We start from the raw sequence: 18,437 nt of genomic DNA on the forward strand, positions 1-18,437 counted from the left end.
AAAGATTCCCCTCTCACTAACTGAAGATGAATACAATTGCCTAATCTGTTTATGATATCAACTTGGAAAATATAAACAACATTTATGGACAAGAAAAATTCATTATAAAAAGATAAAGCAATATATATTCCAAATGAACTTGCCAGATAGAATCGGCACATTTTTCCACAAGAAAACCATTTACACAATTAAGAAAACAATGAAATAAAGATAAAGATTAAAAACTGAAATAAATATAATATTAGCACTTACATCTAGAAAAGAAAAATATTACAAATTCGTAACTTAACTACAATAATACGACCTTCATGACTCCAAATAAGAATTGATTTTGCTTAAAATAAACTTCGGCCTTTTCATTTTTGAAAAGAAAACGGTCATCACAGGATATAGCTTGCTACTTCGACAAGCATGTTCTTTTATAAGTAGTAATGTGCGGATGAGGCAGGGGGGGGTAAGAGAACAGCATTTTCAGATCTATTTATGCTCTATTTAAAATGAACTTGCCAGATAGAATTGGCACATTTTTCTACGAGAAAACCATTTATACAAACATTTGTCATGTTTTTGAATTTTTGAGATGAAGATTGAAAATTTGTATTATTTGGATTATTCGAATAACTGTTCTTACTTTGAGCTTTATTTTCATAACATTTCGGTTGAGATAACCTCCAACCTTCTTCAGGTGTATCTTGCCGAATCTTGGAATCTTCATGAAATGTCAAACAGATTAAATTCCGCTGGAGTAGCATGCTCTCATTTCATCAGTCAAGTTTTAAGTAATTCGTAACTGTATTTTGAGCATCGCTCCACCAAGGATTGAAACTTCAATCTCCAGAAGAGTGTAACTGGCAATTGAATTTTACCAAGTTCTTTATCCATTATGCCATGGGTCCTTGCCGACAAATCTAGCATGAACTCTGGCAGCTCTAATCTTATTCTTGTTTTTAGATGTACAATATTTCTGGAGGTTTAAAGTTCTTGCAATATTTTTGATATCTAATAGGGGAATGATCACTGAAAGTTGGGCGATCCTACTTATAGACGCGGCCGATAGGAACTGACGAATCAAATTAAGCCACATTCTGCTAGCAACCAATCAGAAACCAGAATTGCTTCATAAAAATATTGAATCTTTGAGCATTCCAGAACATAATTAATTTCGTGTCAACATGGGAAGAATCTTTTACTCTCTGCCGGCAAAATTATAAAGTCCAGGGCCTGCACAGAACAGTTACCTACTAAAAATTCTTTATCTCAAAGACTTGTACAGAATAGGTACTCATTGGAAACTCTTCTGAAATTAAATATGGTTTTAAATCCAAGAAAAGTTCAATTTCCAATGTAGTGATACTTAAAATACAATTATAAATTCCTTTAAACTTCTGGTTGACGGGGCGAGAGCATGCCACTCCCATGAATTGAATGAAGAGTTCCATTAAAAATTTGATGCAGGTTCCCGGTGATTGGGAGATCCTATTTATTAAAGAGGAGGATATGGCAACACTTCAAAAGCCAGCAATAACAAAAATCTTTCTGATTCTCTTTTCTGATCTTGAGAATGTGGTGTAATGTGGAAAAAGGTGGTTGGTTAATTTTAATACATCGAAAACCAAGCTTCTCTCCTTTCCTCCCCACTTAGCCCAAATTGAAATGAATGGATCCAGTCTTGAGGAAGCTCCGTGTCTTGACAAGTTTCTGGGATTGATATTCACTCCTGATCTGAAATGGAACACATACATCAAATCTGTTGCCAAGATTGCTGGTAAAATGGTTAGATCACTTTACCGCTCCAGTAAGTATCTCACTCCCAATGCAATCCTCTATCTGTATAAGAGCCAGCACTGCCCTACAATGGAGTACTGTTGCCACATCTGGGCAGGAGCTGCTCAGCACGCCCTATCCTGCCTTGATAGAGTTCAAAACCAGCTTCAAAACCTAGTAGGTGATGTCCTTTTTTTCTTCCCTGCAACCTCTTTCTTACAGAAGAGATGTCACCAGTCTCTGCTCTATCACTATTTTCATGGTATGTGCTCGACTGAACTATGGTCTCTGCTTGCCAAACTTGCGCAAAAAACACTCGACTAGCTGAAACCACTACATACGATTTTCCCCACTCTTTATCTGTGCCTTTATGTAAATGCAGATTCCATGAACAGAGCTTCTTTCCCAGAACTGCCACCTTTGGAACACTGTTCCGCTGGCATGCTTCCCGGCTGAATACAACATAGTAGCCTTCAAATCTAATGTAAACAAGTTCCTGTTAGGTCGTCCTCATAAACAAATTCTACCCAGTTTACATTAAGGATTACTTCACTACCACCTTACAACCATTAACTCTCATCCTCGAATGGCATTCGGGCTTGGTAAGCAATGGCAAAATACTACAAACGTTAAATTAGCCTAACTAAATACTAATAATTTAAAGTCTGTAGTATGTTATCACCTTCTATCTTCCTTTATAATAAATAGGAATAATAATTTATAACCTGAAAACCGTGACACACATACGTATATTAAAGGTACTACAGTATTAATATACAGATTATACAAATTAATGTAGAAAATGTAGTGGAATTTCAATGAGATCTCACCAGTGAATTAATCTTCGGTAAACGTTAAAAGTTATAGGCAGAGAAGAATACAAGAAAAATATGCATTTAGACTACAAATGGTTTTATGTTGTTATTCGTGTTAAATATTACCAAAACCATTTCGTATTATGCATGTAAAAGTGAGAAAAACATTTTTCGTTTTTAGATAAACGTGACATCAGATAAAATTTGGTCGCCATTTTAGTTTGTTATGGCTTATTCACATAATGCTTATACATTTCAAGTGTGCTTTTCTCAATTTTACATGCATAGTACTAAATGAGTTTTAAGTAAAAATTATTCCTCATTCAAGATGACAAAAAGCCACATAAAAACCATTTGTAGCCTATAAAGAATTTTTTTCTTGTGTTCTTCTGTCATCGTGACCTTTAACCTTTATCAGATATTCTATTAGCAAAATCATCATCATCATCGTATCGTACGACTCCAAAGAATCTAGTGTTGGCACTGGTTGCCCTGATATTTTTTCTAGCCATAATTCTTTCGACAAATACATTGAGTATTTATGGGAGGGATGACGAGAAAGTTGCTAACATTCTAAGTGAAAGTGATTTGTTGTTGAAGACTGGATTCGAACTTGGAACACCCAGGTCGTAAGTATCGTTATTTACTTGACCACAATTACCTCCCTTATTAGTAAAATAAAAACCTGAAAAAAAAAAGAAAAAAAAAGAAAAAAAAAAAAAGAAAGAAAGAAACAGTGGAACTATACCTGCACCAATTCCAAAAGTGAAAATCATGAGGTCTATTGAAGAAACAAAGCCACTTGCAAAAATGGTAACGGCTCCTAGAAGGGAACCAGCTATAATTATTTGCCTGTGACTGAAGAATGGCAGGAAAGCACTGATCAGTGGACCTTTAAAAAGAAAAGCAGATAATATAAATTACAGGCTGTCAATTGTCAATAAATTTAGGGAGAATCCTATAAAAATGTCCATGAGCACTATTTAAAAACCGTTATCTTTTTACAGAATAAAACGATCTCATCTTTTCCCCTCATTTCAATAATTATCAGAAAATTATAAATTTTTAAACTTTTTTAGTTTTAAAAATATTTCGAGTTTGTATTACTATACACATAGATTCGAAAAAATTGTCAAAAAACAAAAAAACAAAAACAAATATATAACAAATAAATGTTATCAAAGACAAGTTAAGTTACTTTTCTACCTAACTGGATAATTTTTTTGTGTTTTTATTAAATGTAACATGTTTATTCAGCTCGTAAAACATAGTTTTTACCGATGTATTGTGCTAACGGTTATATCTCATAGGATTAGTGAATCTCTCGACAAAGGCTTCCTTTCTAGGGTAATTGCTCTTGACATATCAAAGACCTTCGATAAGGTAGGTACAAAGGTCTACTTCAAAAGATTTCCAGCTACAATATAACTGGAAATGTTTTCTCAATTATTAAATCATTTCTCTCTGATAGGCTCAGGAGAGTAGTGGTTGATGAGCAGAAATCAGAGGCCCACAGTATTAATGCTGGAGTCCCTCAGGGGTCAATCCTGTGCCCAACTCTCTTCATGATTTCCCAAAGCACATACTAAAATCATTCGTTTAAATCTATGCTGATGACACGACCATCTATGGCAACACATCAAAGGCCTCAAATGACAAAGTTCTCTCTGATTATCTCTGCTCTGATTTTGAGTGTGTGGTACAATGGGGGAAAAGGTGGCTGGTTACTTTTAATACATCTAAAACCAAGCTCCTATCTTTACATCAGCAACGCTCTTATCCCCAGTTGGCATCAATTAAAATGGATGGCTCTCGTCTTGGGGAGGCTCCATGTTTTGAGAAGCTTCTGCGATTGACCTTTACTCCTGATCTGAAATGGAATATGTACATCAAGTCTGTTGCCAAGGTCACTGGAAAAATGGCAGGACTCTTCTACCGCTCCAGAATATATCTCACTGCTGATGCAATTCTCTATCTATTGCAAAACCAAGTACATCCAAGGATGGAGTACTGCTGCCACATCTGGGCTTGAGCTACTAAAAACAGCCTATCCTGCCTTGATAGAGTACAAAATAGACTTTGTGGCTTAGTGGGTGATGCCTTTTTCTCTTCCCTGCAACCTCTCTCCCACAGAAGAGACGTTGCGAGCCTGCCTTTATCTTATTGTTATTTCCATGGCAAGTGCTCGTCTGAGCTCCAATCTCTGGCCCCTCTCGCCAATCTTTCATGAAAAACACCCGTCTAGCTGAAACCACTGTCAATAATTTTCTCCGCACTTTATCTGTGCCTAAATCAAAACAGATTCCATGAACAAAGCTTCTTTCTTAGAAGTGCACGCCTGTGGAACTCTCTTCTGTTTGCCTGTTTCCCACCTGACTACAACTTGGATATCTTCAAGTCCAACATAAACAAATTCTTGATAAACCGCCCCCTTAAGGAAGACACTTTACCAAATCTCCATTACTAACGATTACAGTGATATTATCGCATTGATTACTGTACATACAATAACCCTTATCCCCGAGTGGCTTCCTGGCCTTGCTAAGTGGTGACTACCATGTAAAAAAAAAAAGAAAAGAAAAAATTACAATGAAATAGAACTAAATATTTTACATTTTAAAGTGAGGGATCAGTTTCTGATATTAATTTAACATAAAATCATAATCAATTTCTCAATTTACTAACAGGAAAATTGATGTAGTGATGCTTTCCTGTTTTTGTCAACCAATTTCATTTTTTTCCGTCTTAAATATGAATGAGGGTGTGAGGAATGAACGGTTTCAATTTTTTGTATGTATTTTTTTTTTCTCAATTCTAAAACTAGCGACCAATTAAAAAAAAAGAAAAAAAGTGAAGCATGCATGGTCTCCCGTGAGTGCACAGTGAACGAGGCAGGAAAAAATCTAGTTCAGCATTTAACCCCCCACCCCACCCCATTTTGCCCCAAAAGTACCCAGGGGACATCAAATTCTGGTGAAAATGAACAAACAATGCAGTTTTAGGCCTTAATATATGTTAATTTGGGTTTTGCACCATGCAAAAAAAAAAAAAATGACTAAGACCATTATTTGACCCCCCCCTCGCCATTTAGCCCCAAAAGTCCCCAAGGCCTTAACATATTTAAATTTGAGTTCAGAATCATGCAACAATGTTTTTATTAGCCCTAAAAGAGCCCCTGGGATGCACCCAAAAGTTATTGCGAAGTATAATCAAACAAAATTATATAGAAATCAGTTAGTTACAACTTTTCAGAAAGTTTTATAAAAATCTAATTCAATTTTTTTTAATAAGCACAAAAGTGTAAATTTTAGCCATTTTAACTCAAAAGGCACCCCTAGGGAAGGGGGGGGCTGAAGTTTTCCCAGAAAATTCGTTCTGTTACTTTTTTACTCATATCATGTATCATGTTTGTGCAAATTTTCAAAAAATTCCAAGGCATAGTTGAGAAAAGTGTGGACAGACGAACGGACAAGGGTGAATTTTTATCGGGGGGGGGGGGACAAAAAAAATGAGGGAAATAAATTCCAGTGTTTGGCTAAGTGAAAGTGACGATAACGCCTTTTAGTGAACTTCAATAAACAATCAATGTACACATTACGAAATGTTTCGTGTCTTATCAGCCAATTGAATTTCCCCTCCCCCCCCCCCTGTGTTAAATATTAATGAGGGTTTGAGGTCAATGAACTATTTCTATCAAAAAACAATTTTTAAACTGTTTATTTTGGGGGGAAGAGGGGGGGGCATCTTTTTAATTCTGTAATTATCGGCCACTTGACAGATAAAATGATAATGATGGGAAATTCTCGTTTTTACTCAAGTAACAAATGATAATAACCGTTCACAAACTTTACTACACAATCTACACATTATGAATCAAACTTTTTTTTTTTTTTTTTTACATAGGAGTCACCACTAATCAAGGCACAGAGGCCATTCGAGGATAAGGGTTAAAGAGTGGGACAATATCATAGTAAGCATCAGTAGTGGAAATTTGGTAAATTGGATTACTTAAGAACGGCTCATCAAGAACTTGTTTATGTTAAACTTGAAGACGCCCATATTGTAGTTAGCTGGAAAGTAGGTAAACGGAAGACAGTTCGACAGGTGTGCAGTTCTAAGAAAGAAGCTTTGTTCATAGAATCTATGTTTAGTTTTAGGCACAGATAAAGAATGGGGGAAATAATTAATAGTGTTTTCAACTAGATGAGTGTTTCTCATGAAAGTTTGGCAAGGAGGGACCATAGATTGGAGCTCAGACGAGCCCTTGCCATGAAAATAACGATAAAGCAGAGACAGCCTCGCAACATCTCTTCTGTGGAAAAGAGGTTGCAGGGAAGAGAAAAGGGCATCCCCTACTAGGCTACGAAGTCTATTTTGAACTCTGTTAAGGCAGGATAAGCTGCTTCTAGTAGCTCCTGCCCAGATGTGGCAACAGTACTCCATCCTTGGACGTACCTGGCTCTTAAATAGATAGAGAATTGTTTAGTAACCAAAACGGTTTTTTTTTTCATTTTTACCCTAACATAGCTTTAACATACACTGAAAAAACTAACCATAAACTAACTTTTAGCTTAAACTAGTCAGGCGCCAGGTGTTTCCCACTTGTACAATATACTTAAATATGATATTTTAATTAATGCTGATTTCGTATTTATTATTATATTAAATTCTCTATCGCTTATTAGATATTATATTGTTCCCAACATATTGTAGTTATTTCAAAATTTATATATATATATGACTTGGATGTCATCAGCTAGAATCGAAACCAAAGCATATAGCACTCCAACCTTAGTCGTTATCATTTGAGCTATAAAAGCGAGTGTGTGTGTGTGTGTGCGAGGATAGCTCTCAACCTATGTACGCAACGAATTTTTGATCAACAGACTTGAAATTTGGTATATAAGGTATTCAGATATGTGGAAAACTTTTTAGTCGGTTTTCATTCAGAAAAAAAGGGCTGCTTAGGAGGCAAAATTGAAAATTGGTACTTAGGAGTCACTGAATTTTTATCTGTTTATCAACTGTTTCACGACTGTGCATGCGCGATTCGTTCACATAACAGCGTCGTTATGTTAAGAATAGGTATGTTTGAAAACACCTTTTAACGACCGTGGCAAACTGGCCTAATGGTTACCATACTTCACTGTCTTTAGATTTTGGTTTCAATCTCAGCTCGTTTTTTTGTGTTTTTTTTTTTTTTTACTTACAAGAAATGAACTGTATAGAAAAAAACAATGCTTCCAGGCAGATGTCTCGTTTTTTTCTGGGTTTTTTTTTTTTTTTTACTTAAATTTTTTTAAAAGGAATTTAACGTTACGTTTAATACAGGGCAACACCAGGTACATCTGCTAATAGTATAGACAAAATAAACATGGATATAGTATAGGTAAAAAAAAAAAAAAAAAAAAAAAAAATAGGCGTTTCTGTTTTAGAGGAAGGTTATCTAAGGGAGACAAGTCTCATTTGCTAAAAAAAAAAAACAAAGAAAGAAAAGAAACATTGCCGAAACAGTTCACGAAAATGTAACACATTAACAAAAACAAATTTTTGAATAATAATAAAAATAAATACAAATGAAAAATATTAATACACAAATGAACAATTATAATCAGTTAATCAATCGAAAAAGGAAACAAGTTAGAAACAAATTAATCTAAAATGGAACAATGTTAAGTAAACAAAATAATTAAACGTTTTAAATTAAATGTTAAGTAATAAAATAATTAAACTTCTTAATTAACGAACAATAAATCAAAAATAAATAAACTGTAACAATGTCAAAACTACAAAACTTAAATTAATAAATAAATTTTAAAAAATGTCACATATTGATCCCTTATTGTAATAATTATACGGGGGGGGGGATACTTCTCCCTTTTTCCCTTTTCTGCCAAAGATATTTCATGGCATGAAAGTGGAACTTCTCAGTCTTGCTCTCCAACAATTTCCGGATATGTCTTTTGGCATGAGAACAAAAACCAAAAGGGATCAATATGTGATATAATTTTTTTTTTTTTTTTTTTTTTTTTTTTAATTTTCTTAAACTGTTTCGGCAATGCTGTTTTTTTTTTTGTTTTTTTTAGTAAATAGGAGTTATCTCCCTTAGATAATTCTTCTTTAAAACAGAAGCTCAAAAAAACAAATGCATATAGTTTAAATGACAAGATAAAATACATACAGTATAGATAAAAATATAAAAAGTAAATATAGTTTAGATAAGATAAAACTACATATTGTATCGATGCAAACATAAAACTATATACGGTAATACGGTATAGCGAAAACCAGATGACAATTGCCGCATCTTCACAGATGATTGCCGTCTCAAGATTCATGTTCTGCATTAAGTATCCTCTCATGTGTCCTCAGGTGACTTTGAAGGCCTGCAGCTGACTTACAGGGACGATAACATACATGACACACCAAGTTCAATGTTTTAACAGCATTGATTGGATCCGGGTGATGAATATTGTCCTTGTGCATAACCATGTACTTTTCCAGTCCAAATGTAGAGCAGCATACCTCATTGCATATTACACAAACTGTGCTAGGAGGTCGCTGTGGAACATTGAATGACAATGGTCTGCTATTGTGAGGCTTCAGGTGGCTCACATACCCTGCCTTTGAAAGGATAATACAACCACACATTTCAGACTCAATTTGCATTGTTGGCTGGCAAAAATTCTAAATCTCCTCTCCTAAGTGTCCTTTTCAGCTTTACATGCTCTATAATCTTAATCTACAGAGAACCACAGCCATTTTTACCAATTTCTGCCAAGCACTATGATCAACCAGTTTCTTCCCAGGTGTCGGTATCAATATCTGTATCCCTCAAATTGCTTTTGAGACCATTCTTGCAGTGCTTTCTAGGCTTATGTTGTGGATGTTTACCACTCACAAGTTCTCCATAGAAGAGTCGCTTCTTCTGAATATTCGTAAACATGATAACTAAAAACAGATAAAAACATAGCTAAAAAACATAAAACATAGATAAAAACGGATAAAAATATAACTAAAAAACATAAAAACAAAGATAGAAACAGATAAAAACATAGATAAAAAACATAAAAACAAAGATAAAAAAAGAGAAAAACATAACTAAAAACAGATAAAAACATAACATAAAAACATAGATAATAACATAGATAAAAACATAAAAACAAAGATTAAAAGAGAAAAACAACTAAAAACAGATAAAAACATAACTAAAACAGATAAAAACATAACTAAAAAACATAAAAACAGATAAAAACATAAAAACAAAGATAAAAAGAGAAAAACAACTAAAAACAGATAAAAACATAACTAAAAAAACATAAAAACATAGATAATAACATAGATAAAAAACAAAAATAAAAAACAAAGATAAAAAGAGAAAAACAACTAAAAACAGATAAAAACATAACTAAAACAGATAAAAACATAACTAAAACAGATAAAAACATAACTAAAACAGATAAAAACATAACTAAAAACAGATAAAAACATAACTAAAAACAGATAAAAACATAACTAAAAACAGATAAAAACATAACTAAAAACAGATAAAAACATAACTAAAAACAGATAAAAACATAACTAAAAAACATAATAACATAGATAATAACATAGATAAAAACAGATAAAAACAGATAAAAACATAACTAAAACAGATAAAAACATAACTAAAAACAGATAAAAACATAACTAAAAACAGATAAAAACATAACTAAAAACAGATAAAAACATAACTAAAAAACATAATAACATAGATAATAACATAGATAAAAACAGATAAAAACAGATAAAAACATAATAGTAGATAAGAAAATATAAAGACATACTTATCATCATGCTCAATCCATTCATCACGGCCATAACAATGGAAGTTTTGGTTACTGATTCTTGGAATTTGTTTAGCATTTCCACAAAGAAAATCCCACCTGACGCATTAATTCCAACACAAAGGAAATTGCAAACAAAGGAAGCAAAGCACACTACCCAACCCCAGCCTCCATCCGGTGGTGCAGATTCAGTCATTTTTGTTTTTTTCTCTTCTGATCTTTGTGACGCCATGTCTGGAGAGAAATTATATAAAAAAAAAAATTTAAAAAACAAGGTTAAGATTAGGTCGGTGCAAAAGTTTTTGCTGATATAAAATTTCATCTTGAAAATGAAAAACTGCTTTATCCATGACAACAATGACCTTTTCTTTTTATTAATTGATTCCATCCGTCTGTAACAAATACCGAGCCGTGAGCGAAATGTTGTCATGGTAATGAAAAAGTAAACTATAAAAAGAAGAGAGCACATGCGAGAAGATGATGACAATGGAGATCTGGGTGATATTCGAGAGGGGAAACTAAGAGAGAAAAAGAAACAAAGAAATTTTTTTTTTGTAGAACATGATAAGGTAAAGCCGTAACAATTACCCACTAATATGGCATCGAGAGGCCCCACCAGAAGCTACTGCATGGTCCAGAATCCATTCACCAAATGGCAATACAGCAGCCCCAGTACTTTGCACCTGCTGATGGGACAGCATCCTTCATGGTTAATCCAAGGTTCGGATCACTGACTATCTCTACTGAATTTTAAAATGAACCCTTCGTTTAATCCATGGCAGTTTATTGCTCTCATACCATCCAAATACAAGTTAAAAGTACATAATTACACTAAGACTAAAATAATAAAGTACATAATTACACTAAGACTAAAATAATAAAGTATATAATTACACTAAGACTAAAATAATAAAGTACATAATTACACTAAGACTAAAATAATAAAGTACATAATTACACTAAGACTAAAATAATAAAGTACATAATTACACTAAGACTAAAATAATAAAGTACATAATTACACTAAGACTAAAATAATAAAGTATATAATTACACTAAGACTAAAATAATAAAGTATATAATTACACTAAGACTAAAATAATAAAGTATATAATTACACTAAGACTAAAATAATAAAGTATATAATTACACTAAGACTAAAATAATAAAGTACATAATTACACTAAGACTAAAATAATAAAGTACATAATTACACTAAGACTAAAATAATAAAGTACATAATTACACTAAGACTAAAATAATAAAGTACATAATTACACTAAGACTAAAATAATAAAGTATATAATTACACTAAGACTAAAATAATAAAGTATATAATTACACTAAGACTAAAATAATAAAGTATATAATTACACTAAGACTAAAATAATAAAGTATATAATTGCACTAAGACTAAAATAATAAAGTACATAATTACACTAAGACTAAAATAATAAAGTATATAATTACACTAAGACTAAAATAATAGAGTACATAATTACACTAAGACTAAAATAATAAAGTACATAATTACACTAAGACTAAAATAATAAAGTATATAATTGAGAGGGGAATGAGCGATCACCTGTAGTGGGGGCGATAGAGAGTAAATATAAATGCAGTAGTGTGAGCTAGTGCAACACGGAAGCACATATAGAGTAAGTTAGGATCTTCTCTGGAGATGTCTCTACCACATGGAAAGCCATCTTTAATATAGGCACATATTCCATGCCCATGGTGATCTTGTGGGTCAGATTTAGAAGTTAAATTAGAGTATCCTTTAATTACAAACTCATCTAGGGAAACAGTCTGTCCAATGCCAGGTTCACTTAGAAATATAAGGTCTGGTTTAGTCTCCTGTAATTGGGTTTCAACTTCTGGAAGGTTAGAACATAGACCCCTGATGTTGGAGAAGGAGATATGGTAGTGGGGTTCTACATTGGAAGTTGGGTTTAATCGTGTATTTTTTATTGAAACTTGCCATGATTGAGTTTTGGAATTTGTGGACTAGGTCGTCAGACTTGCTTAGAGCAGGACAAAGAGGGGAAACTAAGAGAGAAAAAGAAACGAAGAAATTTTTTTTTGTAGAACATGATAAGGTAAAGCCGTAACAATTACCCACTAATATGGCATCGAGAGGCCCCACCAGAAGCTACTGCATGGTCCAGAATCCATTCACAAAAAGGCAATACAGCAGCCCCAGTACTTTGCACCTGCTGATGGGACAGCATCCTTCATGGTTAATCCAAGGTTCGGATCACTGACTATCTCTACTGAATTTTAAAATGAACCCTTCGTTTAATCCATGGCAGTTTATTGCTCTCATACCATCCAAATACAAGTTAAAAGTACATAATTACACTAAGACTAAAATAATAAAGTATATAATTACACTAAGACTAAAATAATAAAGTATATAATTACACTAAGACTAAAATAATAAAGTATATAATTACACTAAGACTAAAATAATAAAGTATATAATTACACTAGGACTAAAATAATAAAGTATATAATTACACTAAGACTAAAATAATAAAGTATATAATTACACTAAGACTAAAATAATAAAGTATATAATTACACTAAGACTAAAATAATAAAGTATATAATTACACTAAGACTAAAATAATAAAGTATATAATTACACTAAGACTAAAATAATAAAGTATATAATTACACTAAGACTAAAATAATAAAGTATATAATTACACTAAGACTAAAATAATAAAGTATATAATTACACTAGGACTAAAATAATAAAGTATATAATTACACTAAGACTAAAATAATAAAGTACATAATTACACTAAGACTAAAATAATAAAGTACATAATTACACTAAGACTAAAATAATAAAGTATATACTTACACTAAGACTAAAATAATAAAGTACATAATTACACTAAGACTAAAATAATAAAGTATATAATTACACTAAGACTAAAATAATAAAGTATATAATTACACTAAGACTAAAATAATAAAGTACATAATTACACTAAGACTAAAATAATAAAGTATATAATTACACTAAGACTAAAATAATAAAGTACATAATTACACTAAGACCATAATTTGCCCCCCCCTCGTCATTTAGCCCCAAAAGTCCCCAAGGCCCTAACATATTTAAATTTGAGTTCAGAACAATGCAACAATGTTTTTATTAGCTCTAAAAGAGCCCCTGGGGCACACCCAAAAGTTATTGCGAAGTATAGAAAAACAAAATTATATAGAAATCAGTTAGTTACAACTTTTCAGAAAGTTTTATAAAAATCCAATTCAATTTTTTTAATAAGCACAAAAGTGTCAATTTTAGCCATGTTAACCAAAAAAGCGCCCCAAGGGAAGGGGGGGGGGCTGAAGTTTTCCCAGAAAATCCGTTCTGTTATTTTTTTACTCATATCATGTTTAATGTTTGTGCAAAATTTCAAAAAATTCCAAGGCATAGTTGAGAAAAGTGCGGACAGACGAACGGACAAGGGTGAATTTTTGTCGGGGGGGGGGGGACAAAAAAAATGAGGGAAATAAATTCCAGTGTTTGGCTAAGTGAAAGTGAACTTAGTGAACTTTAGTGAACTTCAATAAACAATCAATGTACACATTACGAAATGTTTCGTGTCTTATCAGCCAATTGAATTTCCCCTCCCCCCCCCCTGTGTTAAATATTAATGAGGGTTTGAGGGCAATGAACTATTTCTATAAAAAAAAATTTTTTTTAGATGTTTATTTTGGGGGGGAAGAGGGGGGGCATCTTTTTAATTCTGTAATTAGCGGTCACTTGACAGATAAAATGATAATGATGGGAAATTCTCGTTTTTACTCAAGTAACAAATGATAATAACCGTTCGCAAACTTTACTGAACAATCTACACATTATGAATCAAACTTTTTTTTTTTACATAGGAGTCACCACTCATCAAGGTACAGAGGCCATTCGAGGATAAGGGTTAAAGAGTGGGACAATATCATAGTAAGCATCAGTAGTGGAAATTTGGTAAATTGGATTACTTAAGAAGAACGGCTCATCAAGAACTTGTTTATGTTAAACTTGAAGACGCCCATATTGTAGTCAGCTGGAAAGTAGGTAAACGGAAGACAGTTCGACAGGTGTGCAGTTCTAAGAAAGAAGCTTTGTTCATAGAATCTACGTTTAGGTTTAGGCACAGATAAAGAATGGGGGGAAATAATTAATAGTGTTTTCAACTAGATGAGTGTTTCTCATGAAAGTTTGACGAGGAGGGACCATAGATTGGAGCTCAGACGAGCACTTGCCATGAAAATAACGATAAAGCAGAGACAGGCTCGCAACGTCTCATCTGTGAAAGAGGTTGCAGGGAAGAGAAAAGGGCATCCCCTACTAGGCTACGAAGTCTATTTTGAACTCTGTCAAGGCAGGATAAGCTGCTTCTAGTAGCTCCTGCCCAGATGTGGCAACAGTACTCCATCCTTGGACGTACCTGGCTCTTAAATAGATAGAGAATTGTTTAGTAACCAAAACGGTTTTTTTTTTTCATTTTTACCCTTACATAGCTTTAACATACACTGAAAAAACTATCCATAAACTAACTTTTAGCTTAAACTAGTCAGGCACCAGGTGTTTCCCACTTGTACAATATACTTAAATATGATATTTTAATTAATGCTGATTTCATATTTATTATTATATTAAATTCTCTATCGCTTATTAGATATTATATTGTTCCCAACATATAGTAGTTATTTCAAAATTTATATATATATATGACTTGGATGTCATCAACTAGAATCGAAACCAAAGCATATAGCACTCCAACCTTAGTCGTTATCATTTGAGCTATAAAAGCGAGTGTGTGTGTGTGTGTGTGTGCGTGTGTGTGTGTGCGTGTGTGTGCGAGGATAGCTCTCAACCTATGTACGCAACGAATTTTTTGATCAACAGACTTGAAATTTGGTATATAAGGTATTCAGATATGTGGAAAACTTTTTAGTCGGTTTTCATTCAGAAAAAAAGGGCTGCTTAGGAGGCAAAATTGAAAATTGGTACTTAGGATTCACTGAATTTGTATCTGTTTATCAACTGTTTCACGAATGTGCATGCGCAATTCATTCACATAACAGCTTCGTTATGTTAAGAATAGGTATGTTTGAAAACACCTTTTAACGACCGTGGCAAACTGGCCTAATGGTTATCATACTTCACTGTCTTTAGATTTTGGTTTCAATCTCAGCTCGTTTTTTGTGTGTTTTTTTTTTTTTTTTTTTTTTACTTACAAGAAATGAACTGTATAGAAAAAAAACAATGCTTCCAGGCACATGTCTCGCTTTTTTCTGTTTTTTTTTTTTTTTTTTTTACTTAAATATTTTTAAAAGGAATTTAACGTTACGTTTAATACAGAGCAACACCAGGTACATCTGCTAGTAGCATAAAAATAGGGGTTTCTGTTTTAGAGGAAGGTTATCTAAGGGAGACAAGTCTCATTTACTAAAAAAAAAAAAAAAGAAGAAACATTGCCGAAACAGCTTACGAAAATGTAACACATTAATTAACGAAAACGAATTTTTGAATAATAATAATAAAAATAAATACAAATGAAAAATATTAATACACAAATAGTATAACTGAACAATTATAATCAGTTAATCAATCGAAAAAGGAAACAAGTTAGAAACAAATTAAGACTAAAATAATAAAGTACATAATTACACTAAGACTAAAATAATAAAGTATATAATTACACTAAGACTAAAATAATAAAGTACATAATTACACTAAGACTAAAATAATAAAGTACATAATTATACTAAGACTAAAATAATAAAGTATATAATTACACTAAGACTAAAATAATAAAGTACATAATTACACTAAGACTAAAATAATAAAGTACATAATTACACTAAGACTAAAATAATAAAGTACATAATTACACTAAGACTAAAATAATAAAGTACATAATTACACTAATATATATTATTTCTTAATTGGAATTCATTTTTTTTTTTTTTTTTTGAGATGAGCATTATATATATAAATTTATTTTTATTTCGGACTATTATTCTCATCTTTATAATTGGCCGAAACGTCGTGAAAAACAACAATCAATAAAGATAAAAACAACAACTAATAAAGATGAGAATAATAGTCCGAAATAAAAATAAACTTATAAATTTATGAGTACACTAAGACTAAAATAAAACCCTTTTTTTTTTTTTTTTTTTTTTTTTTTTTTACAAAATTACTGGAATCACCATTAAATAACACCAAAAGAGTCGATATGCTATAAATCAAAACAACCAAACCAAAACAAATATATACTAGTATACCAATTTTTCACAATTATCCACTGGGCCCCATTCCTTTGTCACAAAACAACATGATTGCAAAATTCTTATTAGCAATTGTTAAATTACTACTATACTGTGCTTTTTTGGTTCCCCCGACAAAAGGAGGGTGGACCTGTAAATTCACCCTTGTCCGTTTATCTGTCCGCACTTTTATCAATAACTACGCCTTAGAATTTTAAAAAATTTTGCACAAATATTAAACATAATGAGTAAAAAAGTAACAGAACGGATTTTCTGGGAAAACTCCAGTTGTTTCCCTAAGAGTACATTTCGGTCAAAATGGCTTAAATTGACACTTTTGTGCTTATTAAAAAAATTGATCAATTGGATTTTTATAAAACTTTCTGAAAAGTTGTAACTAACTGATTTCTATATAATTTTGTTTGTCTATACTTCGCAATAACTCTTGGATGTGCCCCAGTGGCCTTTTTAGGGCTAATAAAAATACTCCATTTTTGGGACTATTTTACCATATTTGTCCAAAATTTTCTGTGTATGTCTATTTAGCAGTTTTGCATGATGCTGAACTCAAATTTAAATATCTTAAGGTCTTGGGGACTTTTGGGATTAAATAGGGGGGGGGTGACAAATGATGGCCAGTCATTTCTTTTTTTTTTGCATCGTGCAGAACTCAAATTTACATATGTTAAGGACTAAAACTGCACTGTTTGTTCATTTTCATCAAGATTTGACATTGAAATCGATGAAATCACCCATATTTCAACCAAATTGGGTGACTGCCTGCTCTAGTCAAGAACCCACCGCAGTGCACCAGGAGGAAGCTTCACATGCCTCCCTGCAGTGACTTACTACACAATGCACTATAGTCTACATTGCACTGTAAAGAACCTCATGTTGATTTGAGATAATTATTTTTTATAATAGCTTGAATTAAAGTTTAAACTACAAAAATCAAGTATTATGGTTCAATTCTATTCTAAGCAGAAGCATTCATTTCAAACACGCTCCTATTTTATCAAAGAACCCACTATTGATTTTATATGCCTGACCCTTCTGCTTGTGTAGTGATAAAACTTCTTAAATGCACTTGTGATCTTAGGCTGTTTAAAGGTGTTAATTTTGGTCAAAATCGGACTATTCTTTTTTAATCAGGTTTTTTGGGTATCGATTTTCGATTCGAGACATTCTGATAGAAAACCTATCTTAGAACACCCTCGGACACATGAAGTAAAAAAAAAAAACGTCTCAGCTGTTTTGGAGTATATAAGGAACAAACTCATACACAGAAACACACAGACAAAATACCTTTTATATATATATATATATATATATATATATATATATATATATATATATATATAAGATTAACGATTAATACATCTTATATTATGTGGCAAGATTACTTGATATTTTCTGGCAGTACTCTACCTACCTTATTCGGGAACCAATTCCATTACTCATTGAAATCTGCCCTCGGCTGGGTTTTCTCCCAACAATCACTATCTCTTTTAGTCAGCCTGGTCACGACCAATACAGTGTTCTGCAATGGACGTATCTCTATGAGATGCTATAAACACGTCACCTTTCACAACGATGACAGCTGTCAAAAGCGGTTAACCACAACCATCTGGTGGTGGTGGATTTACGCCTGCTTTTCCCACAGCTCGCTATTGTCAAATGGAAACAGTAATATTTCAAAACATTAAACGAATACTTTTTTTTTCAATATTTTATTTTTAGACCG

The 18,437-nt window shown here is 32.4% G+C and overlaps 1 protein-coding gene across 4 annotated transcripts in view; it reads right to left on the minus strand.

The window, feature by feature from the left end:
* The window catches only part of LOC145277955 (monocarboxylate transporter 9-like), a 249,000-nt gene that overhangs the window by 66,921 nt on the left and 163,642 nt on the right, over window positions 1-18,437 (minus strand). For 2 of the 4 annotated variants that reach the window (XM_080130064.1, XM_080130067.1), the window contains exons 2-3: window positions 10,406-10,639; window positions 3,328-3,471 (exon numbers count right to left, since the gene is read on the minus strand). In XM_080130064.1, the coding sequence (XP_079986190.1) occupies window positions 3,328-3,471; window positions 10,406-10,639 (378 nt within the window). Of the gene's footprint in view, window positions 1-3,327; window positions 3,472-10,405; window positions 11,027-18,125; window positions 18,265-18,437 lie in introns of those variants that run through there. The other 2 variants (XM_080130065.1, XM_080130068.1) reach the window with 2 other exon arrangements.

This window comes from Euprymna scolopes, chromosome 6 (assembly GCF_053919585.1).
Source record: "Euprymna scolopes isolate OS-2025 chromosome 6, ASM5391958v1, whole genome shotgun sequence".
Classification (NCBI taxonomy): domain Eukaryota; kingdom Metazoa; phylum Mollusca; class Cephalopoda; order Sepiida; family Sepiolidae; genus Euprymna; species Euprymna scolopes.